Source organism: Leuresthes tenuis, unplaced genomic scaffold (assembly GCF_036924035.1).
Source record: "Leuresthes tenuis unplaced genomic scaffold, fLeuTen1.0.hap1 SCAF_12, whole genome shotgun sequence".
Taxonomy (NCBI): Eukaryota; Metazoa; Chordata; class Actinopteri; order Atheriniformes; family Atherinopsidae; genus Leuresthes; species Leuresthes tenuis.
The window spans coordinates 33467361-33494629 of record NW_027325366.1 but is presented as its reverse complement, the minus strand read 5'-3'; the positions used below and the strand labels follow the sequence as shown (position 1 = coordinate 33494629).

At 47.2% G+C, this 27269-nt stretch overlaps 1 protein-coding gene across 1 annotated transcript in view; it reads left to right on the top strand.

The window, feature by feature from the left end:
- Positions 1-4949: 4949 nt before the first annotated feature.
- The window catches only part of LOC140319797 (aryl hydrocarbon receptor-like), a 42521-nt gene continuing 20201 nt past the window's right edge, over positions 4950-27269 (top strand). Inside the window, exons 1-2 of the mRNA XM_072397585.1 lie at positions 4950-5396; positions 12740-12930. Coding sequence (XP_072253686.1) covers positions 5338-5396; positions 12740-12930 — 250 coding nt within the window. The 5' untranslated portion in view covers positions 4950-5337. The remainder of the gene's footprint in view (positions 5397-12739; positions 12931-27269) is intronic.

Below are 27269 nucleotides of genomic sequence, written 5' to 3'. Positions count from 1 at the left end.
CAGAATATCTGACAGCTGCTCTCACACCGCAGCCACAAAACACTGCATTCATCACACACATCCCTGAGAGGTTTGTGTCATGAGTCACAACTAAATCAGCCAGTGTGTGAACATTTGGGCATACTTCTTAACCCCTGCAGGGATAGTGGTCAGTGCAGTGGACGGCTCTCACAGAGCTGTTTCCTCGCATGATGAGTCATCAGAAATCCTCCAGCATCCACAGACTTATCGGTCTACGTGGTCACAGCCACTTCCTCTTTTCTGACTGCTTAAATGTCACCAAAGACCACATCATTCAAAGGTTGGTTCCACCGAGCGATCGATCAGCTCCATTAACAGATATTAGCCTTTTCTGGAGCACCTCCCCACATTCAGAGCTGCTCTGATGAAGAGACATCTTCAAACCCAGGATGTGAAACAGCTGCAGTGCTTGTCTGAATGACACCAAGTCATCCATCCGGTTTCTATTCCAGCTCCATCCAACTCAGGCGGGGCCGGATCCCAGCTGTGATGAGGAGGAAGGGTGGGGGGCATCTCTTCAGGTCACCCCACAGATTTTCTCTTGGATTTAGGTCTGGGCCGTTCGTTTTCCTCTGATAAAGTCATTCTTTCTGTACTGCATCTGGTCATAATTCCCTCCACCTCGACTAAAGCCCCAGTTCCAGGTGAAGAAAAGCAGCCCGAAGCATGATGCTGCCACCACCGTGCTTCAGTGTGTGTTTGGGGTTCCTTTGGGGATGAGATGTGTTGGGACCAAACGGACCTTTTGAATTGTGTCCAAAAAGCTCAGCCTTGGTCTCACATTTATTTCACGTCACACATGCTGTTGGAAGACTTGATTTCTGCATATTATAGCACTGTTTGGTGTTTTTCTTTCCCAGAAAAAGCTGACATATTGCAGCCCTACCTCACAGGAGCCTGTTGAATTAAAAGGTGAGGAGCTGCTCCTTTAATGTGGTGCAGGACATATCTGTGTTCTGTCTGTCCATCACTAACAGCCTGCTCTGAATATCTAACCGTAAAACAGTGAAATGATGCATTTACAGGTGGAAGACAGCAGCTCCCTGCAGTGTACTCAGAGCTCTGTGAGGAACAGAGCCAACCTGAGAGAGGTGGGCAGCCTGCCTGAGTGAAACCGCTGCTGGGCTGAATTAAAAAAAGACACTGAGGCTGGTGCTGCCACTCAGGAATGAGCCGGGGCCAAATAAACCAACACATGAAGCTAAACCCATGGGAGCAGACGCTCGGCGCTCACCAACAACCACACACCAAGCGCTGCTGCACATAAACACATTTCTCATGGTGCTGTCCTGCTCAGCAGCAGTATCCATGCAGGCAGGCGTCCTCCCCGACTCTGGTTCACTCAGAGGGTTCCTGCTGTCCACAGCTTTCTTTCCCCCCCGATGGCTGCGTTTCTAATTCTGCAGCAAAGATGTTCAGCAGCTTTGTTTCCAGCAGCTTGTCTGGAGTGTCCCTGCAGTGAGAATAAATGAATGAAAGTTCATGTTCACAGCCTTTGGGTTTGTGTGTTTCCCCTCCTGCTAACTGCCCCTCATCACTTCCTCAGTCTGTATTCTGCTGCTTTTCTGTGAGTTCAGTTTCACTAAAACCGTCGTTCATCTCCCACCTGTCTCATCTGGTAATCCTGCATTTAGCTCCTTTAACTCCATCCTCACACCATGAACTGTGACAATTAGCTTAATATTAGCCTAAAAATGACACAAATGAGCACGACCACGTGTCACATGACCATGGTACAGATACTCCTGTCCTGAAAGGCAACAAAGATAACCTGAAACTGTGCATCCGGCCCTCAGAGCTGATCTGTACAGGCCAGAAAAAAGGCAAAATAACAGCTGGAACTCTGAAGCACCCGATATCCTGGGTGTCAGAACGTCTCTGAAGCGTTGGGAGAAGGAACAGAAACATCTTTAGGTGTTACTGAACGTACCTGCAGCTGCTTGTTGTATCCGGTCTGTTTGCAGCTCACTCTGAACACTGTTAGCTGTCGATCCGGCTGCCTGAGGGTGAAGGGGATCCTTCCACAGAGACTGAGGCGTGTCACAGCCTCCCCCTCAGGCGCCTCTGCGTTAACCAGCTACAAGGAAACTCATGCAAATACGAGTGTTTCCTCCTGTTTTTCAGGCGCTTTGCACAAAAATGTCTTTGTTCGGATGCAAATTTGACATCTTTTGATGGTGTGAAGGCATAAAAGTGTGAAAGACTGGATATATGAGTGGAAGAAGTGCAGTGAAAACAACCCAAGCATGCATTCCCTGTGCAGGGATCAGGGCAGCAGACTTCTGAAGCAGGGACAGAGTTCAGGTGCAGAATGTGAACGTGGCAGACAGCTGCTATGAGGAAGTGAGGTGTGCCAGAGACGTGCACGGCTGTTTACAGAGCCGGGCTGATGAATGGACGCCGTGGGAACATGTCACTGGTGTGTGGTAAGCTGATATAAATCACCTTTGTCACAGCTTAGACGGCTGCTTTTTATAAATAACTGCACAAATCACAACATCAGGCAGGATTCCACAGCAGGTACAACTCTGGCTGCATTACAGCTTAGTTTCAGGAGTTTTCACAGTTATAATCCACAGTAGTGAATGTGCTGCTGCTCACTAATGAATTACAACCCTGACCTGACCAACCCAACGAGGATCTGAAGCATCAACGCTCAGTGAAAGTTGCCCCAGAGTGTGGCTTCCTGCAGGTGTGATGCAGCTTCAGCTCACATTTCTGGATGAAAGCAGCTGAAACCTTCCTCTGAGAACAGCTGGATGCTCTTTCTCAGCAGTTTTTCCCAGAAGCAGCTGAAACGTGGACTCATCTGCCCACAGAACACGTGTCCACTGTCTTTCTGTCCCTCTGAGATGAGCTGGAGTCCAGAGAACTGGGCCGTGGTTCTGCTCAGAGCTGATATATGGCTTCCTCCTGGTGTGATGCAGCTTCAGCTCACATTTCTGGATGCAGCCGTGGACTGTGTTGAGTGGAAATGCTTTTCCCAGCTCCTCCTGAGCCCATGTGGCTGTATGGATCATGGTGGCCTGACGGTTTCTCCTGCAGTGCTGCCTGAGGGCTCCGAGCTCATCCAGCAGGGCTTTCTGTCCTTGGCCTTTCCACACTGAGACTTCCCCAGACTCCCTGAATCTGTTCCCAATATTCTGCTCTGTAGATGCTGAAAGACCAAAGTTCTTTCCAGTCTGACTCTGAGGAATATTTCCTGAACTTATTGATGATTCTCTGATGGAGTTTGGCCCAAAGTGGTGAGCCACGACCCATCCTTGTTGGAGAGGCTGAACCTTTGGTGGAAGCTGCTTTTATACCCAATCCTGACACCCTCACCTGTCAGCAGGTAACCTGCTGCTTGGAGAAGCTCCAGAAGCTGTTGCTGTAGATTCTATAAACTTTCTGTCTTTCTTGTGTTGCTGCTTCACACTCGTTTCTCTCGTCTTGTATCTGTTTCATAAAGGTTTAAATGAACTAAATGATTGCAGATTTAAGTTTGTACATCCAAATAAAGGAGGTTCATGGCTGCGTTTGGCTCCTCGGTTCCCAGAAACTTAAATGGAATTCTTCATATAACACCACACAATGAGTTCAGACAATAGTGTGTTTCCAGTGCTGTGGCAGCAGTTTGGGGGGGGCTCTTTCCTGTTTCAACACAGCAACACCCCTGTGCTCACAGCGAGGTCCACCAAGAACTGAAGTCTGGTCCCACAGAAAGGATCTGTGGATCGTGGCTGAGCTCAGACAGACGGTCTCTGATCCTGGAGGCAACAATCCGTCATGTTGACCGAGATGCTGAAGCACAGAAGTGATTCATTGCAGATATTCCAGAGTGAATGTTTCAAGTTTATTTCCAGCAGCTCATAAAAATATCCTTTTACTCTTAAGTGTGTAAAGTTATTCTGTCAGGAGCCCGTTCTCCACCGATGGAGTCAAATGTAAAACCACTGATGGAAAGCTACTTTTATTCAAATTAGAGGAGCAAAAGCTCATAGAGAGAGTTTATTAATCTAATAAATATGAAGTACTTCTGTTGGAAAGGGGGAGCAGTGTGGTTCTGATCCGGGTCGTGGAACAGTGGACCACTTCTTTACCCCACTGAGGGGGTCCTGGGAGTTTGAGCATCCAGTCCACATGTGTTTGTGGCCTTGGAGAAGGTCTTCTGTGGGTCTGGTTTACCACCAGGGCTGCCCCTCCTCACCTTCCATCATCAACATGTTCCGATGATGGGGCGGGTTATAAAACACGGGCTTATTCAAGGAAACTTTGATGTTTTGTGTATGTTCGGAGCTACGTTTTCACAATTTAACTCAATCTGGTGCCAAAGCACAGCGAAAGCCACAGAGATACGGTCCAATTCAAGCCAGTTCACTGTCTTACAATCATAATCCAGTTCATTAAAGTCTGAATTTTTAAAAAAAGCCCAGGAAAAGATCAGTCTTTAAAGCCAAAGTTTAATCTCCTGAACGGCATCGACTCATTAAGGCCTTTGTCATCCATTTTCTTCCTAATTCAATGAATACATGTGTTGACATTCCTTGAATGGTTGCGTGTGTCAGAGTGTTATTGTATTCGGTGAGTCTTGTGCTTTTTGGAATCACTGCTGCTGTTATGGCTGTTCCTGTTTTCCCACTATTGTTCTGTCTTTTGTAACTTCTTGAACTTTGCTGCACTTTACCCTGACGGCTCGAACTCCTCCACTCCATCCAGGAGGAAATCTGCAATAAGCTGTAAAGTTTAGCGTTCATTTTAGGTTAAAATGTCTGAAGTTTTTTACACAAATCAGAACAAAAAAAAAAAAGGAAAAGAGAACCCAACGTTACAAAAGCACATAAAAAGTCAGTCTCCAGTGAAAAAGGGTTCAGTCCACCTTAAAACGCAGCTCCGACACACTGTACACGTTTCCTGAAAACGCCCCGTGTGTGTGAGAGAGAAAGAAACTCCGAACAGAAATAATAAGGCGGCGTTGTTTATCCAAAGAGAAGGGGTTGGACGTACTCTGAATCCCGAGCCCTACGTTTCTTTACCTCCATTTCCTCCACCAAACTTACAGCGGTCTCCTCACCGCACCGCCGACCGACCAAGGTCAGCAGCAGTGACCGCCCCCGGGAGCTGTCAGAGCGGCACCGAACCTCCGCGGATCTCGGCAACTTTTCGGAGTTTTTTTTATTTTTCTACTTTTTATATATATATACAAGTTTTTATATATAAACCTGGGACTAAGTGGCTGGACGACTGGCGGATCGTCGACTTTCACCGAGTGCAGAAAGCGACTGCAGCGGAGCTGACCGGACGTGAACCTGCCAAAAAGTTGAACCGAGTGACACCATGTTGGGTAACCCGGGAATCTACGCTAACAAGAAGAGGAAGAAGCCCGTCCTGAAGCAGTAAGACCGCCGGAGCGCTGCTCTCCATGCGTTCACGCTGTGTGGTTGTTTGAGTGGAAGAGAAAATAACAACAGTGAATAAGACCGTAAACTTGTTTTTATGGCTCTCACTACACTTAAGTGACCGCCAGCATGAGGCTGTGTTGTCTTTACAAACGTATGGAAAGTCGATTAGCTCATAATTGAGTTATGAAATCAAATTGTGCTGAAAATGAAGGCAACACGAGTTTAAGGTGGACCGCCCGCTCCCGCACACTTGCATCATCGCCATATTAACCCCTGGTTGCAGCTGAAAAGTTACGCGGTCTCGTAAAAGCGCGAGTTAAGTAAAGTTTAGCTGAACAGTTAAACTGCTCGGAGTTGCCCTCTCTGCTGCGGTTGGGGCTCATATCTTTTGGACCACCTTAAGAATGCGTCGAGCTGGATCTGGCATGGACATCTTGCCCTCGCGCATTAATCACAATCAAGTTGGAGAGTCGGCTGCTGCTCTCACGCGATGCTCCGAGGAGGGCGGGTGTAGAGGCGGGGGCTCGAGGCCTCAGAGCGTGTTATTGTAATCTGATACGGCCTCGCGCGAGACCGTTCTGGGCTGAAAGTGTGCGCGTTCCTTTCCGCCCGTTGTCGAGACTTTTTAGCTCTTTAAAGTGATTAAAATCAGACCAAGACGGCGCTACAAAGTTTAAAAGTAGCTTTACGTCAGTAAAGTTTAGGTCGTTGAACATTTACTTGGTTAAATGTGTATTTGTTGAGACTTTTCTGCAGTTATACTCAGTTTTTTTACTTCAAATCTTCCACCAATTTCAGACGCCATTGTTTGTTTGTTTTAAGTACAGCTTTGGGTAAAGTCATAAATTAATTTAATTTAATTTTGTGACACTTTTACACCACTAAAGCAGCATTTAGAGCATTTTAAATGTAGCCTCACAGTAAAATATTGAACATTTTATACCAAATGTTAGTATCGAAAGCTTTCAGATGCAAGTAACTGACACAGAGGCTAGTTTTCCATTTTAAAGAACAAACTATTTAAATTGAAGTCGAATCAGTGTGCGTGTTGTTTGACTTTATGCGTTAAAGATTAAGCTAGCTGTACTGTTTGGTTTATGCTAATCCGTACTCGGCAAACTGACGTCACAATAACGTCTGTTTTTGTTACCTGTTGCCTGTGTTTCAGGGGGATAGTGCGGATTTGTGAGTTGGTAAAACACATCAAAACCCATCAAACTTCCACTGTTGTAAACCGCTTCAAAATTAAACTTTGTTACGTTTGTATATTCAGGGTTTATTTCCGGTATGGCATCTTTCTCAGTAGCGCCGCCTACTGTTTAGGAGGTTTAACGGTTTTACTTTAAAGGAATGATTCGTGCTCTCCTTTATTTATCGTAAGTGGGATGCATGTTACGCCAGCTTTCCATCCAAAACATGACAATTTAAACAAAATATTCTAATTTGTGCACATTTTCACACCTTTAATCATGAGACGTTGGTCCATCGAGGTGAAAACTTGGCAGTTGGGTATCACTGAAGCTAAATAAGGTGATGGAGCGTGTTCTTTTTGCACATTTTGAAGTGTTTTATCAGAAAATGTTGACATAATCCTTGCTCGGGATGGTTTTTGCCCTCTTGACTGATCACATGAGCCTTCAGCTTTTCCTGTTTCTGGAGAATAAACATGACTTCTGCTCATCATCTCAACAGCTGACCACTTTTCTCTGGTAGACCAAAGCCTCTGGGAGTTTAATTTCCTCTCTGCGTATTGCAGCCATGTGGAACGTAGCCTGTAGCGCCACCTGTGGATCAGTTGATAGACTCCACCCCAGCTGATGGAAACGAGCTGATGATGAGCGGATGCTTCAGTCTAAATATCTTCCAGGAGGTGATGAAGCTGCAGCAGAAGAGTTTATGAACGCCCCCTCCTCCACATTAATGATGTGTTGAGGGATTTACTCGGTGTTCATGCTGTCTCGAGCTTTGGGATGTGTTCATGTCCTGAAGTTCAGGGTTTTTCTAATTTGGGGGAAACGAAGGTCTCCTGAGTGTTTCTCTGAGCTAAATACAGTGATGAAACTAGCTGTCGTTGGGCCTCTCTGCTTGGTCGTTATCATCATTGTGTCGGCCCTTCCTTTGGTGGATCCCTTTCCTCTTATTTCCATGACACGGCACATTTCAGGGTTTATATGAACTCTGCTTTTAGAAATAAAGGCAGAGTCTGAGGTGTTTTATTAACCCACTAATATTCCTTCTATGAGGCGTCAAACTCACTTCTTCATGTTAGACAGTTAAACAGCTGGTGGAAGAGGTGAGTTATCCTGATTATTCACTGATCTAATTATAAGAAGAGCTCAGAAATGCCTTGTTTTGGTTAAAACTGGAACAGAAACCGTATCAGAGTGAACTGAATCGTTCTGTTTCAGGGGAATGTTCCATGTTTCAGCTCTGAGGAACTCTGGTGCTGCTCAGCAGGATGTTTGGATCAGGATGAAGCTTTGGAGGCATTTACTGGAGCTGGAGCAGATCAGATGTTTCAGCTCAGAGTTCATTGAGCTGCTCCATCATCAGTGAAGATAAGTGAGCAGAACCTGTGGCACCAGAACCTGTGGCAGCAGAACCTGTGGCAGCAGAACCTGTGGCAGCAGAACCTGTGGCAGCAGAACCCGTGGCAGCCAGAACCTGTGGCAGCCAGAACCTGTGGCAGCAGAACCTGTGGCAGCAGAACCTGTGGCAGCCAGAACCTGTGGCAGCCAGAACCTGTGGCAGCAGAACCTGTGGCAGCCAGAACCTGTGGCAGCCAGAACCTGTGGCACCAGAACCTGTGGCACCAGAACCTGTGGCAGCCAGAACCTGTGGCAGCAGAACCCGTGGCAGCCAGAACCTGTGGCACCAGAACCTGTGGCACCAGAACCTGTGGCAGCAGAACCTGTGGCAGCAGAACCTGTGGCAGCCAGAACCTGTGGCAGCCAGAACCTGTGGCACCAGAACCTGTGGCACCAGAACCTGTGGCAGCCAGAACCTGTGGCAGCAGAACCCGTGGCAGCCAGAACCTGTGGCACCAGAACCCGCGGCAGCCAGAACCTGTGGCAGCAGAACCTGTGGCAGCCAGAACCTGTGGCAGCCAGAACCTGTGGCAGCCAGAACCTGTGGCACCAGAACCTGTGGCAGCCAGAACCTGTGGCAGCAGAACCCGTGGCAGCCAGAACCTGTGGCACCAGAACCTGTGGCAGCCAGAACCTGTGGCAGCAGAACCCGTGGCAGCCAGAACCTGTGGCACCAGAACCTGTGGCAGCCAGAACCTGTGGCAGCAGAACCTGCGGCAGCAGAACCTGTGGCAGCCTGAACCTGTGGCAGCAGAACCCGTGGCAGCCAGAACCTGTGGCACCAGAACCTGTGGCAGCCAGAACCTGTGGCAGCAGAACCTGTGGCAGCAGAACCTGTGGCAGCAGAACCTGTGGCAGCAGAACCTGTGGCAGCCAGAACCTGTGGCACCAGAACCTGTGGCACCAGAACCTGTGGCAGCCAGAACCTGTGGCACCAGAACCTGTGGCAGCCAGAACCTGTGGCACCAGAACCTGTGGCAGCCAGAACCTGTGGCAGCAGAACCCGTGGCAGCCAGAACCTGTGGCAGCCAGAACCTGTGGCAGCAGAACCTGCGGCAGCAGAACCTGTGGCAGCCTGAACCTGTGGCAGCAGAACCCGTGGCAGCCAGAACCTGTGGCACCAGAACCTGTGGCAGCCAGAACCTGTGGCAGCAGAACCTGCGGCAGCAGAACCTGTGGCAGCCTGAACCTGTGGCAGCAGAACCCGTGGCAGCCAGAACCTGTGGCACCAGAACCTGTGGCAGCAGAACCTGTGGCAGCCAGAACCTGTGGCACCAGAACCTGTGGCAGCCAGAACCTGTGGCAGCAGAACCCGTGGCAGCCAGAACCTGTGGCAGCAGAACCTGCGGCAGCCAGAACCTGTGGCAGCAGAACCTGTGGCAGCAGAACCCGTGGCAGCCAGAACCTGTGGCAGCAGAACCTGCGGCAGCCAGAACCTGTGGCAGCCAGAACCTGTGGCAGCAGAACCCGTGGCAGCCAGAACCTGTGGCACCAGAACCTGTGGCAGCCAGAACCTGTGGCAGCAGAACCTGTGGCAGCAGAACCTGCGGCAGCCAGAACCTGTGGCAGCAGAACCCGTGGCAGCCAGAACCTGTGGCAGCCAGACATGCCCACGCCATCACACCCCCATGTTTCCACTCTTTCTTCCTGCCATCACTCTGATGCAGGTTCTTCTGGGTCCGGTCTGTCCAGAACACCTTTTTCCAGAACTCTGCAGCTCCTTTAAGGACTTTTTGTCAAACTGTGACGTGTCCATCCTGTTTCTGTGGCTAACTAACAGTTAGCATGTAGCAGCGGCTAACTAACAGTTAGCATGTAGCAGCGGCTAACTAACAGTTAGCATGTAGCAGCGGCTAACTAACAGTTAGCATGTAGCAGCGGCTAACTAACAGTTAGCATGTAGCAGCGGCTAACTAACAGTTAGCATGTTGCAGCGCAGCCTCTGTGCTTCTGCTCATGAAGTCTTCTGTGGACAGTCGTCTCTGACAGACACACCTGCCTCCTGACGGCTGGTTCTGATCCGTGACGTTTGCAGACAGCGTTGTAAAGCTTCCCTTCCACTGTTCCCTCTGAGTGTCGTCTGGGTCTGAGTGTTGGAGCTGAGTGAAAGAGGCGGCCTGTGTGCAGACGTCTGCTTCTGGAGATGTGAGGCTGTGGTTTCCAGCTGGGCTCTGCTGCACAAAGGCCCCATTGAGCCGGGTGTAAAATGCTGTGGTCACCACTCATTCCACGCCGGCGCTGCCCGTCCACATTCTCTCTTTTATTACCGGGACGCCTGCTGCGCACGTTGCCGTCCCCTTCACCGTGCACTTTTCCAGGAGCAGCACGACTGAATGCTGTAAAAAGTCACTCAGAACCTGCTGTTGTTCTTTCTCATCTTTAATTTTTCGGTGCTGTGACGGCAGCGTTCCTGCAGGTCGCTGTGAGACGTCTTTATGAGGCAGTCTGGGTTAATCGTACTGAAGCGGGGAGAAGTGTGAATGAGAACTTTGGTTTTAAGTTGGAAACACGCAGGAAATGTTTTAAAATGATCTTTTTTCTGAAAGAAAACCTTAAAAATGAAAGATGTGAATAGAAATAAAAGCCAACATGGATCTTCAGCCTCTGACACAAGACATGAAAGACAGGTCCTGCATCTTCAGAGGTTAGTAGAGCTCTGAGGATATTAGGAACTAATATATAAGGACAAAACACCAAATGAATGCACCATAAAGTAATGTCCCTGCTTCCCAATCATCAGAACGAGTCGGGCTCATGTCTGAATAACAACAACAGTGGACTGGATAGTTTAGTGGTGTGATTGCCACCTTCCATGTGGGAGACCTGGGTTCAAATCCTCCAGTAGGGGTCCTTAGGCAAGACCCCCTTACCCTACCTGCCTACCTGTAAGTTGCTTTGGATAAAAGTGTCTGCTAAATGCATAAAGATAACATAAATAACAAGTCCCAGCAGAATACGACCAATCAGGCGACAGCGGCTTTAAACTCTCCGTGTTCAGGACTGTCCAAACAGCCTGAAAGACCAAGCCGCTAAAAGCTGTAAAAGCACCAAGAACTGCCTCCGAAAGTAGCTCTTTACGAAAGAAAGTGTGGAAAGTATCAGTAAAGACAATAAAAAGCTGAAACAGACGAAGAAGGGAAGAGGAACGGCGCTCTGGGTGTGTTGGCTGTTCAGAGATGTTCTTCTGAGTCGTGCAGAATCAGAACATTTCAGTGGTTTTATGCAGCAGCTGAAGCCGGACCTGCAGGGTCACACTTTCCTCATAGAAGCACGCCGTCCTCCTGAGAAAACTGTGACTCTCTAACAGTTTATTCTGGTTCATTTGGCTCAGATGCAGACCCCCCCCTCCTGAAGCTGGTTATGGTATGAAAGAGGGGGAAAGTTTAGACAGCAGTTATTTATTTAGCAGAGATTCCTCCGAACAGCTGATGAAGGAGCCTCCTCTGCTGGGTTTCCCTGTTTCAGGGTCGATTCTTTCGCTTTAAATCTGAATCTTTGCTGTTTCTGGTGCCTTTGAAGCGCCTTGGCTGTGGCTGCTCTGCAGTAATTGCTGCCGCTCTGCAGAATATTGCTAACTGGAGCTGATCTGGCTGTAACCCATTCATCATCTCGTACATCTATATCCAGCACATGTTATTTAGCCTGTTCTGTTTTTGCTCTGTCTGGAAAAGTTCTCCAAAGGCCAGAGGCTGCCCCAGTAAACTGATGTTTGTCAGCAGAGAACCTCCACTGACTCACCCCCACAGATGTGTCAGGGGCGTCCCAGCTGCAGCTGGCCGTTGTGAGTTCATTTCCACGCTTTTGTCCCGTGGAGATGGGGAATCCAGATAGAAACCGAAGGATTTGTGAGAGCATCACTGTCTGCCTGATGTCTGCCTCTCAGCCCCGTGATCCTGCAAACCGAGGAGGAAAAAACCAGGCTGAATGCTGGCTTTTGTCTCTGTGGAGCATTTCTTCACAGTGAGATCAGTCCTTTGTGAGAAGGTAGAGCTCGGGTATGAGGGCAGCGAGCGACTTTAGGAGGTAATTTAATAGCCTGTTATTAAGCAAAGTTTGTGTAAAGAGAGAAGCTTAGGGAGAGGGAACGTCCCAGAGTTTTACTTCCAGCCTTTCTGAGGTGGGTGAGACGGGCTTTGCTTGCTTTAAGCTCAGTTCGACCCGTCTTTGCCCCGTTTAGCAAACAGTCTGTCTTTTCCAGCTCCTGAGCCCAAACATGTCCACACAAACCTGCCACGCCGTTGCCATGGTTACAGATGTAAACTCTGAACTCGCTGACGTCGGCACCGTTCATCGGGCCTCACGTTAAAGCCTGACCGGGGCAGAATGAGAGACGTTAAATCAGCTGAAACCCCCCAGAGCTTGAGTTAAAGTCGTCAGAACAGGAGGTTTTTATCAGTCTAAAGGCTCAGAGAGGATCTTTTCCTGCGTGTTCTGCTGTGTTTATCCTGAACAGACTGCTGTTTACCGTGTGTTTGTCATGTGTACTCAGACCAAACCAACAGCTCCACCAGGCTGCTGCTGCTGATTAGCTCTAATAAATGTTCTGTGGGACCTGAGGCCCTTTGAGGAGCTGGTCTGGGCTCTGCTGGGTGTCAGTTAAGGTCAGAGCTCAGACTCATTTCCCAGGTTGTAGAATCCTTCGGTTTGGACCCGTGCAGAAGCTGAAGCGGTTGTTCTGTAGTTTCTGTGCTGGTGTGAAGCTGCAGATCACACACCTCACTGAGCTCAAACCTTCTTCTCCACCCCCAGAAAGAAGATCCCCGACAGCAATGACGTCGTCAAGTCGAACCCTTCGAAGCGCCACCGGGATCGGCTGAACGGGGAGCTGGACCGGCTGATGGACCTGCTGCCCTTCCCCGAGGAGGTGCGCTCCCGCCTGGACAAACTGTCGGTCCTCCGCCTCAGCGTGGGATACCTGAAGGTCAAGAGCTACTTCAAAGGTAAGACCTGACGGAGAATCTCAGGCTCCTCAGGCAGGGTCCAGCGTCACATTTCCACCCACAGATCAGTTCTACTGGGAGAAACAGAGAAACACCGGCCCATTAAACTGTTACGTCAACCTTTTTATATCATATTTTCAGGACTTTCCCAAAAGGAACCACCTGTGGAGGGAAACAAAAGCCTCTCAGAGAGCAGACGTCTTGGTTCTGGGAGCCCAACCGCTCTGCAGTAAACCGTTTAATGGGCCTAATTCATTCATTTGTTCCATTTATCTGCAGCGTGTTCTGCCCACAGTTACCCAACAAAAACACGAGGTCGTCCCAGCTGCATCGAATGTTTTTAACTCTTTAACTTCCTCACTGAGACGAAAGCAAAGGAAAAGGTTGATTTACAGATTATATACGATTATATGTATTAAAAGTAATAAGATTTGAGTGAAATCAGAGCATTTCTTCCTCTCTGTGAGCAGAACTCTGCTTCCATCCACACTGAGCTCCATTCCTGCTTCTTCCCATCAGAACCAAACTGCTGATCCAGAGAAATTCAGAGAAGAAATGTGAATAAAACCAGGATGAACCAGCAGGGCTCTGCTTTCTCTCCCTGTTCAAATGACTCAAAGCTGTAGGAAACAGAGTCGGTGCTGCTTGGTGCAGGTTATCTGCAGCTGATCTCCAGGTTATCTGCAGCTGATCCGCAGGTGATCTGCAGGTGATCTGCTCCTGGTTAGCATCACTGATGACCCGCTTCCAGGGACCAGCTCTTTGGGTTCTGTCTCCACGCTCTGCTCCTGTAGCTCCGCCTCCTGTAGCTCCGCCTCCTGTAGCTCCGCCTCCTGTAGCTCCGCCTCCTGTCTGACTACAGTCACCCTGAAGCTCTTCGGCTTCCTTTGACTGTATTTTAAACCAAACTTTTAACCACAGTTTTAACAGAAAGCTGTAAAAAACTGACTGTTTGGTGGTTCGGAGACTTTAAGTGAAGTCAAACGTCACACAGACGGTTGTTACTGCGTTTGTAGCAGCTAAATCTGATCAATACCCGATCAATCGATGGTTAGCTTGGGTAAAGTTTTCTGCTTCTGTACACTCACATTAAAGCTACTTTCAGGGTCAGCCTGAGTATGAGGTGACGCCCAACTTCTGCAGAGACTCCGTCAGTCCTCAGCTCCTTCAGCCTTTTCTCCACCCTTCATCTCGCTTCTTTCAGCCTTTTCTACACCCTTCATCTCGCTTCTTTCAGCCTTTTCTCCACCCTTCATCTCGCTTCTTTCAGCCTTTTCTACACCCTTCATCTCGCTTCTTTCAGCCTTTTCTACGCCCTTCATCTCGCTTCTTTCAGCCTTTTCTACACCCTTCATCTCGCTTCTTTCAGCCTTTTCTACACCCTTCATCTCGCTTCTTTCAGCCTTTTCTCCACCCTTCATCTCGCTTCTTTCAGCCTTTTCTACGCCCTTCATCTCGCTTCTTTCCTCTCCTCCGCCCTCAGACTCCGGGCGTGTTTCGCTGCTTCTTTCAGCCTTTTCTACACCCTTCATCTCGCTTCTTTCCTCTCCTCCGCCCTCAGACTCCGGGCGTGTTTCGCTGCCTCTTTCAGCCTTTTCTACACCCTTCATCTCGCTTCTTTCAGCCTTTTCTACACCCTTCATCTCGCTTCTTTCAGCCTTTTCTACACCCTTCATCTCGCTTCTTTCAGCCTTTTCTCCACCCTTCATCTCGCTTCTTTCAGCCTTTTCTACACCCTTCATCTCGCTTCTTTCCTCTCCTCCGCCCTCAGACTCCGGGCGTGTTTCGCTGCCTCTTTCAGCCTTTTCTACACCCTTCATCTCGCTTCTTTCAGCCTTTTCTACACCCTTCATCTTGCTTCTTTCCTCTCCTCCGCCTTCAGACTCCGGGCATGTTTCGCTGCTTCTTTCAGCCTTTTCTCCACCCTTCATCTTGCTTCTTTCAGCCTTTTCTACACCCTTCATCTTGCTTCTTTCCTCTCCTCCGCCTTCAGACTCCGGGCGTGTTTCGCTGCCTCTTTCAGCCTTTTCTACACCCTTCATCTCGCTTCTTTCAGCCTTTTCTACACCCTTTATCTCGCTTCTTTCAGCCATTTCTACACCCTTCATCTTGCTTCTTTCAGCCTTTTCTACACCCTTTATCTCGCTTCTTTCAGCCTTTTCTACACCCTTCATCTTGCTTCTTTCAGCCTTTTCTACACCCTTCATCTCGCTTCTTTCAGCCTTTTCTCCACCCTTCATCTTGCTTCTTTCCTCTCCTCCGCCCTCAGACTCCGGGCGTGTTTCGCTGCTTCTTTCAGCCTTTTCTACACCCTTCATCTCGCTTCTTTCCTCTCCTCCGCCCTCAGACTCCGGGCGTGTTTCGCTGCTTCTTTCAGCCTTTTCTACACCCTTCATCTCGCTTCTTTCAGCCTTTTCTACACCCTTCATCTTGCTTCTTTCAGCCTTTTCTACACCCTTCATCTCGCTTCTTTCAGCCTTTTCTCCACCCTTCATCTCGCTTCTTTCAGCCTTTTCTACACCCTTCATCTTGCTTCTTTCAGCCTTTTCTACACCCTTCATCTCGCTTCTTTCAGCCTTTTCTACACCCTTCATCTCGCTTCTTTCAGCCTTTTCTCCACCCTTCATCTCGCTTCTTTCAGCCTTTTCTCCACCCTTCATCTCGCTTCTTTCCACTCCTCCGCCCTCAGATTCCGGGCGTGTTTCTCTGCTTCTTTCAGCCTTTTCTCCACCCTTCATCTCGCTTCTTTCCTCTCCTCCGCCCTCAGACTCCGGCCGTGTTTCTCTGCTTCTTTCAGCCTTTTCTCCGCCCTTCATCTCGCTTCTTTCAGCCTTTTCTCCACCCTTCATCTCGCTTCTTTCAGCCTTTTCTCCACCCTTCATCTCGCTTCTTTCAGCCTTTTCTCCACCCTTCATCTCGCTTCTTTCAGCCTTTTCTCCACCCTTCATCTCGCTTCTTTCCACTCCTCCGCCCTCAGATTCCGGGCGTGTTTCTCTGCTTCTTTCAGCCTTTTCTCCACCCTTCATCTCGCTTCTTTCCTCTCCTCCGCCCTCAGACTCCGGGCGCGTTTCGCTGCCTCTTTCAGCCTTTTCTCCGCCCTTCATCTCGCTTCTTTCAGCCTTTTCTCCACCCTTCATCTCGCTTCTTTCCTCTCCTCCGCCCTCAGACTCCGGGCGTGTTTCTCTGCTTCTTTCAGCCTTTTCTACACCCTTCATCTCGCTTCTTTCAGCCTTTTCTCCACCCTTCATCTCGCTTCTTTCAGCCTTTTCTACACCCTTCATCTCGCTTCTTTCCTCTCCTCCGCCCTCAGACTCCGGCCGTGTTTCGCTGCCTCTTTCAGCCTTTTCTACACCCTTCATCTCGCTTCTTTCAGCCTTTTCTCCACCCTTCATCTCGCTTCTTTCAGCCTTTTCTACACCCTTCATCTTGCTTCTTTCCTCTCCTCCGCCCTCAAACTCCGGGCGTGTTTCGCTGCTTCTTTCAGCCTTTTCTACACCCTTCATCTCGCTTCTTTCAGCCTTTTCTACACCCTTCATCTCGCTTCTTTCAGCCTTTTCTACACCCTTCATCTCGCTTCTTTCAGCCTTTTCTACACCCTTCATCTTGCTTCTTTCCTCTGCTCCGCCCTCAGACTCCGGCCGTGTTTCGCTGCCTCTTTCAGCCTTTTCTACACCCTTCATCTCGCTTCTTTCAGCCTTTTCTCCACCCTTCATCTCGCTTCTTTCAGCCTTTTCTACACCCTTCATCTCGCTTCTTTCAGCCTTTTCTCCACCCTTCATCTCGCTTCTTTCAGCCTTTTCTCCACCCTTCATCTCGCTTCTTTCAGCCTTTTCTACACCCTTCATCTCGCTTCTTTCAGCCTTTTCTCCACCCTTCATCTCGCTTCTTTCAGCCTTTTCTACACCCTTCATCTCGCTTCTTTCAGCCTTTTCTACACCCTTCATCTCGCTTCTTTCAGCCTTTTCTACACCCTTCAGTTTTCCTTTCTTTTCTTGCTTTCAACAGCTTGGAAACAGAGGCAGGAAAGGAAGTTGTTACTAAACATGCATGTGAATGATGAAGTGTTGAAATATTTACGAAAAATAAGTGTTGCAAGAGTTTTTTCTCCATCTTTCCTGCACACAGTGTGTTATGATGGGTGTGATGACTGTGGATGAAGTCATGTGAGCAGGGTGGGGTCGGTGTGGAGAGGGGAACTCTCACTGGGCTCTGGAGCTGACACATGACAGCAGAATGAGAAGTTTGAGGTATTTCTGACCTCCCACCACAGCCTCCACAACGCTTGTGAGGATCAAACGTTGAGGCTGAAGTCATGTGAGAGTCATAAATGTCACGATGTGTCACCACCCTGAGGAAGATCTCTTATGTGGCACTGAACATCCTCACTGTCCGATCTTTAATTTTTCACCGGTGACGGATGAAGCTGCCACATCTGAAACCCGTCAGATGCCTCCAGAGGCTTGCAAAGTGAGCAGAGTAAGGCGATGACTGTGATGAAAGCAGAAGACGAGCAGCAGAATGCCTCGTGTGAGAAGTGTGAATGGACACCGTCAGACGAGCCTTCTGCAGCTTGTGTAACTTTGGTTCCTGTTGGTCTCCACACTTTCTTCCTGCATCACTCTGATGCAGCTTCATCTGGGTCCAGAACACCTTTTTCCAGAACTCTGCAGCTCCTTTAAGGACTTTTAGGCAAACTGTAATGTGTCCTGTTTCTGTGGCTAACTAGCAGTTAGCATGTAGCAGTGGCTAACTAGCGGTTAGCATGTAGCAGCGCAGCCTCTTCTGTGGACAGTCGTCTCTGACAGAGACACACCTGCCTCCTGAAGGCTGGTTCTGATCCGTTGTCACGGTAAAGATTAGCTGAGGTATCTTGTCCCTGCACAGATGAAGCAGTGAAACACACCTGAGGAACCACACACACCTGGAACACACCTGGAACACACCTGGAACACACCTGGAACACACCTGGCCCAAACATTATGGACCCTGAACTGAGGGGGACTGTGGATAAAAAGGATATTTGTTGATATAATGTCAGGAAAATGGTTAAAACTTCCTTCTGCATCATGAAGAAAAGCCTGAATTTGAAGGAAGCTGATTGGATGTTTTTATATCTGCAGCGATCTGAGCTCTGCTGTGATTGGACGCTTCACACATTAGAATAAATCTGAATCAGGAAGTGAATGAGGAAATATACACAGAAATGTTTGTTTCTAAATTGATCTTTTTTCTTCATATTTTTCAGTCTTGATGTAGCTTGTTTCCCTCTGAGCTGACGTCACATGACTGTAACCCAGCAACCACCACCTTTATTTCTCTGCTCAGGTGTTCAGGAACAGTCTGAGGTACAGATGAGGTGAAATAATGAAGTCATCCTGTGACGGAGGGAGCAGACGGCTCATTTTATTTCTGATTTATTCCTTATCGTTCGGTGCAGTTAACGTCTTCAGCGTTTCTTTACCGGTCCCATCGGGAGGACTTCCCCCGACACCGTTTATCGCAGTGAATGTTGAATTTAACTGTTTACTTGTAACATGATCTCTCTCTCGGCTTCTGTTTGAGTAACTCCGTCTGCATGTTGGGGCAGATCGCTGCAGAGGAGCTGTGAAGCAGCATCGATTCCTCCTCCTTCCTCTTTGGGACTTTTACTTTAGAGTATTCCTTTATTTCACCTGAACGCAGATCCAGATTCTAACATTTAAAATGTGAAATGAGCCTTTTCCAACTTCCTGCCTGGCAGCACCTGGGTCCAAAGTGTTGATCCTGAGGATAAACCCGGCTTTTCCACCGTATAAATGTCCAACAGGTCTTTAATCTGTAAGCTCCTCCCACTGCCCCCCCCCTGTCATACGGACACACTGACAGTGCTCCCTCTGAGGTTACCTGCAGGTGTCTGTAGCACCTGGACAGGATGAAGCTTCCAGGTCTGAAGAACCAAACCGGTTCCACACAGACTGGACCTTTACATGCTGCTGTTTGGGCCGCTGAGGGAAGGAAACGCGGGTCTATAAAATCCTTGTTGTGCCTACCTGAAGGTATTAATCAGCTCACCTGGTTCCTCTTTTTCATAGTTTTATCATCAGAATGTGGTGAATAAAATCCTACGTTTGCTCTCAGCTCCACTTTTAAAGTTTTATTCCTTTCTGAGGTGCTGTGTCGGTTCAGATCTCCTTTTAATGTCTGTATTTGTCGGTTTGTGGCAGCTGCAGAATCCTCCAGGTCTGCGGTAGCAAAGCACAGAGGCGAGCGTTTAGGAGGCAGAGGGCTGCGTGACCAACTGAACCTCCGGCAGCTGAAGCATGAAGCTGTGGAGCCACATAAAAAGCTGAATGTGTCTGAATATCTGTAGGATATCTATAGAATATCTGTAGAATATCTGTAGGATATCTATAGAATATCTGTAGAATATCTGTAGGATATCTGTACGCTGACTCCAACACACCGGAGCCTCGATCTGAGTGAGCTGTGTTGAAGGAGGGAACATCCAGAGCATGCAGGGTTTCCAGTGACTTTATCTTGTGAACGTGGTGCAGGCTCCAGGCTTTTGGACTTGACCTGATAAGAATTTGGAGGTCAGAGGTCAGACATCAGGCTGTCTGCCAGCTCTTCTGCTCCTTTGAACAGGATATTTCATGCTATCCGGCGTAAACTCCCACCGGCTCAGCCTGAACCTTCGGGCTGCCGCGCTGAAGCTCCGTTTTCCTGCAGAATCGGCTTCTCTCAGCAGTCTGTTGCCGGGCTGCAGCGTTGAAGCTCCGTTTTCCTGCAGAATCGGCTTCTCTCAGCAGCTCCAGTCTGTTGCCGGGCTGAAGCGCTGAAGCTCCGTTTTCCTGCAGAATCGGCTTCTCTCAGCAGTCTGTTGCCGGGCTGCAGCACTGAAGCTCCGTTTTCCTGCAGAATCGGCTTCTCTCAGCAGCTCCAGTCTGTTGCCGGGCTGCAGCACTGAAGCTCCGTTTTCCTGCAGAATCGGCTTCTCTCAGCAGCTCCAGTCTGCTGCCGGGCTGCAGCACTGAAGCTCCGTTTTCCTGCAGAATCGGCTTCTCTCAGCAGTCTGTTGCCGGGCTGAAGCGCTGAAGCTCCGTTTTCCTGCAGAATCGGCTTCTCTCAGCAGCTCCAGTCTGTTGCCGGGCTGAAGCGCTGAAGCTCCGTTTTCCTGCAGAATCGGCTTCTCTCAGCAGTCTGCTGCCGGGCTGCAGCGCTGAAGCTCCGTTTTCCTGCAGAATCGGCTTCTCTCAGCAGTCTGTTGCCGGGCTGCAGCACTGAAGCTCCGTTTTCCTGCAGAATCGGCTTCTCTCAGCAGTCTGCTGCCGGGCTGCAGCGCTGAAGCTCCGTTTTCCTGCAGAATCGGCTTCTCTCAGCAGTCTGTTGCCGGGCTGCAGCACTGAAGCTCCGTTTTCCTGCAGAATCGGCTTCTCTCAGCAGTCTGTTGCCGGGCTGCAGCCGGCGAAGGCGAAGCTCTCCATCGCTCCCAGTCAGAGGTCAACATGTGACTCAACCACACAAAAGCAGAAGCAGAGAAACCGAGCCACGTTTCCTTCTGCTGGGCTCTTCATGGGAAACCAACTCGCTGACCTACTTCACAGCGAGCTGTTGGGGCCTCTCGTTCCATCATTTTCACCACAAACTCACTTTAAACGCTTTGAATTAACCAGCTGCAGATTGTCTCTGCAGATCAGGACGTTTGGTATGAATCTGATGTTTATTCTGTCAGGATCAAAGATCTGCTGGAGCATTATTAGCTCCTCTAAGTGTTTATAGCCAACAAAGCGGGAGGTTTTTGGGTTTTTGGGGCTTGGTAATCGCTTCAGACACCTAAATATTTGCTCCCAAGCAGAGAAAGAGGTTAATTTTTCATGATATTTGGCCTTTAAAGGGCAGGATGTCTCCACACAGCCGTGGTTACCTCTCTGCTCTCTGCTTTCTGTGCTGAAATGGGTATTTACTGAAAAGATAGTTTCTGAGCCTCAGTGGGAGAACAGGAAGTGAGCTGTTAGCTTAATGGTGCAGAATAAGAAAACAATGGATGAGTTGAGTTTCCACAGCTAGCAGAGAGTCTTTGGTATGCGTCATCCAGCAGTTTACACTGTGGTCTGAAATCTGAGGCCTGAGGCCTGCAGAAGTGAATAATCCCCGAACATGTTCAGAACTCGGACCGCAGCACTGTGGAGCTTTATGTGTGGAAACGGACTTTTAACGGCATTTAGCTTCATCTCAAAGTGTTGGAGCCACGGGGGCCGCAGCCAGCGTGGAGCTGCAGCTACCTGCACAGGAGGGGCCCCCGGTGGGGCCCTCGGGAGGTTTACAGTGGGGCCCCCGGGAGGTTTATGGTGGGGCCCTCTGCAGGTTTATGGTGGGGCCCTCTGCAGGTTTACGGTGAGGCCCTCTGCAGGTTTATGGTGGGGCCCTCTGCAGGTTTACGGTGGGGCCCTCGGGAGGTTTACGGTGGGGCCCTCTGCAGGTTTACGGTGGGGCCCTCTGCAGGTTTATGGTGGGGCCCTCTGCAGGTTTATGGTGGGGCCCTCTGCAGGTTTATGGTGGGGCCCTCTGCAGGTTTACGGTGGGGCCCTCTGCAGGTTTACGGTGGGGCCCTCTGCAGGTTTACGGTGGGGCCCTCTGCAGGTTTACGGTGGGGCCCTCTGCAGGTTTACGGTGGGGCCCTCGGGTGGTTTACGGTGGGGCCCTCTGCAGGTTTACGGTGGGGCCCTCAGGAGCTTTACGGTGGTTTATTGCTTCGAACATTGTGCTTGGTTATACTTTGAGAACAAACAACTTGGCAGATGTGACAGTTGTTGATATTTGGGTTTGGCTGCAGAAGAAGAAGCTTCTTGGACTCGTGCTTTAAACTGTTTGCAGCGGTTAGCTGCCTCATTTCTTTGGTGTTGGGAAGCATTTCGATGGTTAGAACAGACCCCGAAAGAAAAGCTGCATCTGCCCGACATGTCGGAATGAAAACTGAGGGGGAGGAGCTGGAATTAGGTTTTCTGGACATAATCTGTTGGAATGTTTGCATCCTTCGCTGCAGACATTATCAGCCGGATAAAAACTAAAAGGTGCTTCGTCTGAATACAGCAGATGAGCTTTTACAGAGTGTGTAAGAAAAGAAAAGCAGATAGCTTCGGTAGATTCATCCAAAGAGCTGGAATAACAGTTACATATGGACTGAAAACAGTTAAATATGGACTGAAAACAGTTAAATATGGATTGAAAACAGTTAAATATGGACTGAAAACAGTTAAATATGGACAGAAAACAGTTAAATATGGACTGAAAACAGTTAAATATGGACAGAAAACAGTTAAATATGGACTGAAAACAGTTAAATATGGACTGAAAACAGAAAACAGTTAAATATGGACTGAAAACAGTTAAATATGGACTGAAAACAGTTAAATATGGACTGAAAACAGTTAAATATGGACTGAAAACAGTTAAATATGGACTGAAAACAGAAAACAGTTAAATGTGGACTGAAAACAGTTAAATGTGGACTGAAAACAGTTAAATATGGACTGAAAACAGTTAAATATGGACTGAAAACAGTTAAATATGGACAGAAAACAGTTAAATATGAACTGAAAACAGAAAACAGTTAAATATGGACTGAAAACAGTTAAATATGGATTGAAAACAGTTAAATATGGACAGAAAACAGTTAAATATGGACTGAAAACAGTTAAATATGGACAGAAAACAGTTAAATATGGACTGAAAACAGTTAAATATGGACAGAAAACAGTTAGATATGGACTGAAAACAGTTAAATATGGACTGAAAACAGAAAACAGTTAAATATGGACTGAAAACAGTTAAATATGGACTGAAAACAGTTAAATATGGACTGAAAACAGTTAAATATGGACTGAAAACAGAAAACAGTTACATATGGACTGAAAACAGTTAAATATGGACAGAAAACGGTTAAATATGGACTGAAAACAGAAAACAGTTAAATATGGACTGAAAACAGAAAACAGTTAAATATGGACTGAAAACAGTTAAATATGGACTGAAAACAGTTAAATATGGACTGAAAACAGAAAACAGTTACATATGGACTGAAAACAGTTAAATATGGACAGAAAACGGTTAAATATGGACTGAAAACAGAAAACAGTTAAATATGGACTGAAAACAGAAAACGGTTAAATATGGACTGAAAACAGTTAAATATGGACAGAAAACCGAAAACAGTTAAATATGGACTGAAAACAGTTAAATATGGACAGAAAACAGTTAAATATGAACTGAAAACAGTTAAATATGGACAGAAAACAGTTAAATATGGACTGAAAACAGTTAAATATGGACTGAAAACAGTTAAATATGGACAGAAAACAGTTAAATATGGACTGAAAACAGTTAAATATGGACAGAAAACAGTTAAATATGGACTGAAAACAGTTAAATATGGACTGAAAACAGAAAACAGTTAAATATGGACTGAAAACAGTTAAATATGGACTGAAAACAGTTAAATATGGACAGAAAACAGAAAACAGTTAAATATGGACTGAAAACAGAAAACAGTTAAATATGGACTGAAAACAGTTAAATATGGACTGAAAACAGAAAACAGTTAAATATGGACTGAAAACAGTTAAATATGGACAGAAAACAGTTAAATATGGACTGAAAACAGAAAACAGTTAAATATGGACTGAAAACAGAAAACAGTTAAATATGGACTGAAAACAGTTAAATATGGACAGAAAACAGTTAAATATGGACTGAAAGCAGTTAAATATGGACTGAAAACAGTTAAATATGGACAGAAAACAGTTAAATATGGACTGAAAGCAGTTAAATATGGACTGAAAACAGTTAAATATGGACTGAAAACAGTTAGATATGGACTGAAAACAGAAAACAGTTACATATGGACTGAAAACAGTTAAATATGGACTGAAAACAGAAAACAGTTAAATATGGACTGAAAACAGTTAAATATGGACAGAAAACAGTTAAATATGGACTGAAAGCAGTTAAATATGGACTGAAAACAGTTAAATATGGACTGAAAACAGTTAGATATGGACTGAAAACAGAAAACAGTTAAATATGGACTGAAAACAGTTAGATATGGACTGAAAACAGTTAAATGTGGACTGAAAACAGTTAAATGTGGACTGAAAACAGTTAAATATGGACTGAAAACAGTTAAATATGGACTGAAAACAGAAAACAGTTAAATATGGACTGAAAACAGTTAGATATGGACTGAAAACAGAAAACAGTTAAATATGGACAGAAAACAGTTAAATATGGACTGAAAACAGAAAACAGTTAAATATGGACAGAAAACAGTTAGATATGGACAGAAAACAGTTAAATATGGACTGAAAACAGTTAAATATGGACTGAAAACAGTTAAATATGGACAGAAAACAGTTAAATATGGACAGAAAACAGTTAGATATGGACAGAAAACAGTTAAATATGGACAGAAAACAGTTAAATATGGACTGAAAACAGTTAAATATGGACAGAAAACAGAAAACAGTTAAATATGGACTGAAAGCAGTTAAATATGGACAGAAAACAGTTAAATATGGACTGAAAACAGTTAAATATGGACTGAAAACAGTTAAATATGGACAGAAAACAGAAAACAGTTAAATATGGACTGAAAGCAGTTAAATATGGACAGAAAACAGTTAAATATGGACTGAAAACAGTTAAATATGGACTGAAAACAGTTAAATATAGCCAGCTGCAGCCTGTTGGCACCGGCATGGACTCACACTTCATGAGATTATTATAGGACCAAGTCGGGAGCTCAGTTTTCATGTCAGAAAGATTCTCAAATGTTCATGAAATCAAAGACCGGTTTAGTTTTTCAGGTTTAAGCTACTTCCTGCTGTGATTGAGTGGTTTTAGCTGTGTTAAAGTCCTCCTCAGACCCTGTTTTCAGCTCATTTATCGCTGCAGACATGATGGATGACTTCTGTCCACATGTGGAAAACATGCTGGGATGGATGAGTAATGTTTCAGAGGACGGATCAAACGTGTGAGTCCCTGACGGCGGGCTGTCCGTGAAGGCACCAGCAGCAGGGATGCAGCCCTGTGCTGGGCTCCCAGGGGCCCCTCCCAGGCACAGCAGCCAGCGCTGGGTGCACAAGTGGGGGCATGCCGGGAATTCAAGATAGGGATCCTGCAAACCGTCAGGTAAAAGAAAAGAGTTCAGAGGGAGGCACAAACGGCCGTGTTCGGGGGTGCGATTCCCAGAGCAGATAGTGAAACATTATCCGGCTGCCTGGAAGCGGCTGATGGCCCCATAGCGTGACTCTGAGGCCGCGCTGCGTGTTTTGGAAAGCTTGCGGCTCGCTGCTGCTGCTGCTGACATATTTGTGTGACGCTGGTAGAAATTTGAGAAAAATGTGGAGTAACTTTCCAAGTCCAGGGAAAACATCCAGGGCCTGTTAGCAATCACAGTTGCCGCGGCAACGCGACAGCTTTTCTTGGCTGTGGTTCAGCGTTTTGGCGTCTGTGGGTGGGACAGGTGAGGCTGTTGGGGTCTGAGAGCCGCTGGCCGGCCGCCTCTCAGCCTGTCGTGAGACCCGACAGATTTAATCCTGCTTTCTGGTTTCCCTCCTCTGGAAGGTTTGATCCGGGCCGCTCCAGCTGTGAACCGCAGCGCTCCATCTCCCCTCAAACCCGTTCCCCGCTGGCCCACCCGCGCTCTCTGTGACATTTACGCTCTTCCAGAAGAGCTTTGTTTGTTTATGTGCTGAACCAGAATCAGCTGTCGTCCCACTCAGAGCTTGGCCGGTGGATCAGAACCACGGGATATTTATTTAGGGTCTGATTGGACCTCGGCTGAAACGGCTCAGAGTTGATCGCACTTCATCCAGCAGCTTAACACCCGTTTGTGGGGCTAAATGTGGAAAGTGAAGCTGATGTTGACGGTTCCCCCGTCTGAGCGCGCTCACTGACCTCCGGGAGCCCGATAAGGATCTCGTGGGTGATAAGTGGGCCCCGCCCAGCGCCCGGCGCCCAGCGCCCGGCGCCCAGCCTCGTGTGTTTCTGAGCTCAGTTGAACACTTAAAAAGCCAGGAATAGTTCAGGGTTCTGACTGAAAAGCAGCTGCTGATGTGGCCGATGACAGCAGAGAGGGCGTTTACTGGGGCCTCGTCATCGGTCTGCTGCTCGCCGCGTAGCTCTCACCTGCCCCCCACCCTCTGGGGCTGATGCATTGTGGGCAGAGGATCCGGGCGCCGCAGGCTCCGCCCCCGTGGTTACAGATACTCGGCTGCAGAGGAACCCGGTGAACCCTCTTGGACTGATGTTCCATTCTTATCTTTTGAAGCCATGTGCTTCAGGATGGCTGATGAATGATTTACTGTCAGTTCCAGTTATTTCTGTCAGTTTCAGGAGTTTATGAACATAAAACAAATGGATTTAAACCTCAGGACAGAGTTTATGAGCCAGGAGTAAAACTCATCAAAATGGAACCTTTTCCCTGAAGATTTCATGACGGTTTTCACGTCGTGTTCGTCTGTTCCTCGTCATTTTTACAGAAAACCCACATTTAACAGCTCGTTCGTCACTTTTCTGCCGACCGTCGCAGCTAATTTGAGGCGACCCTCAGAAAAGTGAAGTGGATAAACCGGGTGGAGCGTGTTGAGGCTGCGTTGCTGGTGGTTGTAATTCAGCAGAAGAAGTAGCTGGAGGAGGAAAAACAACGACAACTGTGGTGGACTTCCACAAGAGGAAAATGGAGAATATCTGGGTTATTCTGAGTTTTTAAAGCTTTCTTCTTCTCTTCCTTTTTCTGAAGCTTTTCTTCTTTTCCTTTTTATGAAGCTTTTCTTCTTCTTTTCCTTTTTGATGCTTTTATTCTTCTCTTCCTTTTTATGATGCTTTTCTTCTTCTCTTCCTTTTTATGAAACTTTTCTTCTTCTCTTCCTTTATATGAAGCTTTTCTTCTTCTCTTCCTTTTTATGAAACTTTTCTTCTTCTATTCCTTTTTATGAAGCTTTTCTTCTTCTTTTCCTTTTTGATGCTTTTATTCTTCTCTTCCTTTTTATGAAACTTTTATTCTTCTATTCCTTTTTATGAAGCTTTTCTTCTTCTCTTCCTTTTTATGAAGCTTTTCTTCTTCTCTTCCTTTTTATGAAGCTTTTCTTCTTCTTTTCCTTTTTATGAAGCTTTTCTTCTTCTTTTCCTTTTATGAAGCTTTTCTTCTTCTCTTCCTTTTTATGAAGCTTTTCTTCTTCTCTTCCTTTTTATGAAGCTTTTCTTCTTCTTTTCCTTTTTATGAAGCTTTTCTTCTTCTCTTCCTTTTTATGAAGCTTTTCTTCTTCTCTTCCTTTTTCTGAAGCTTTTCTTCTTCTCTTCCT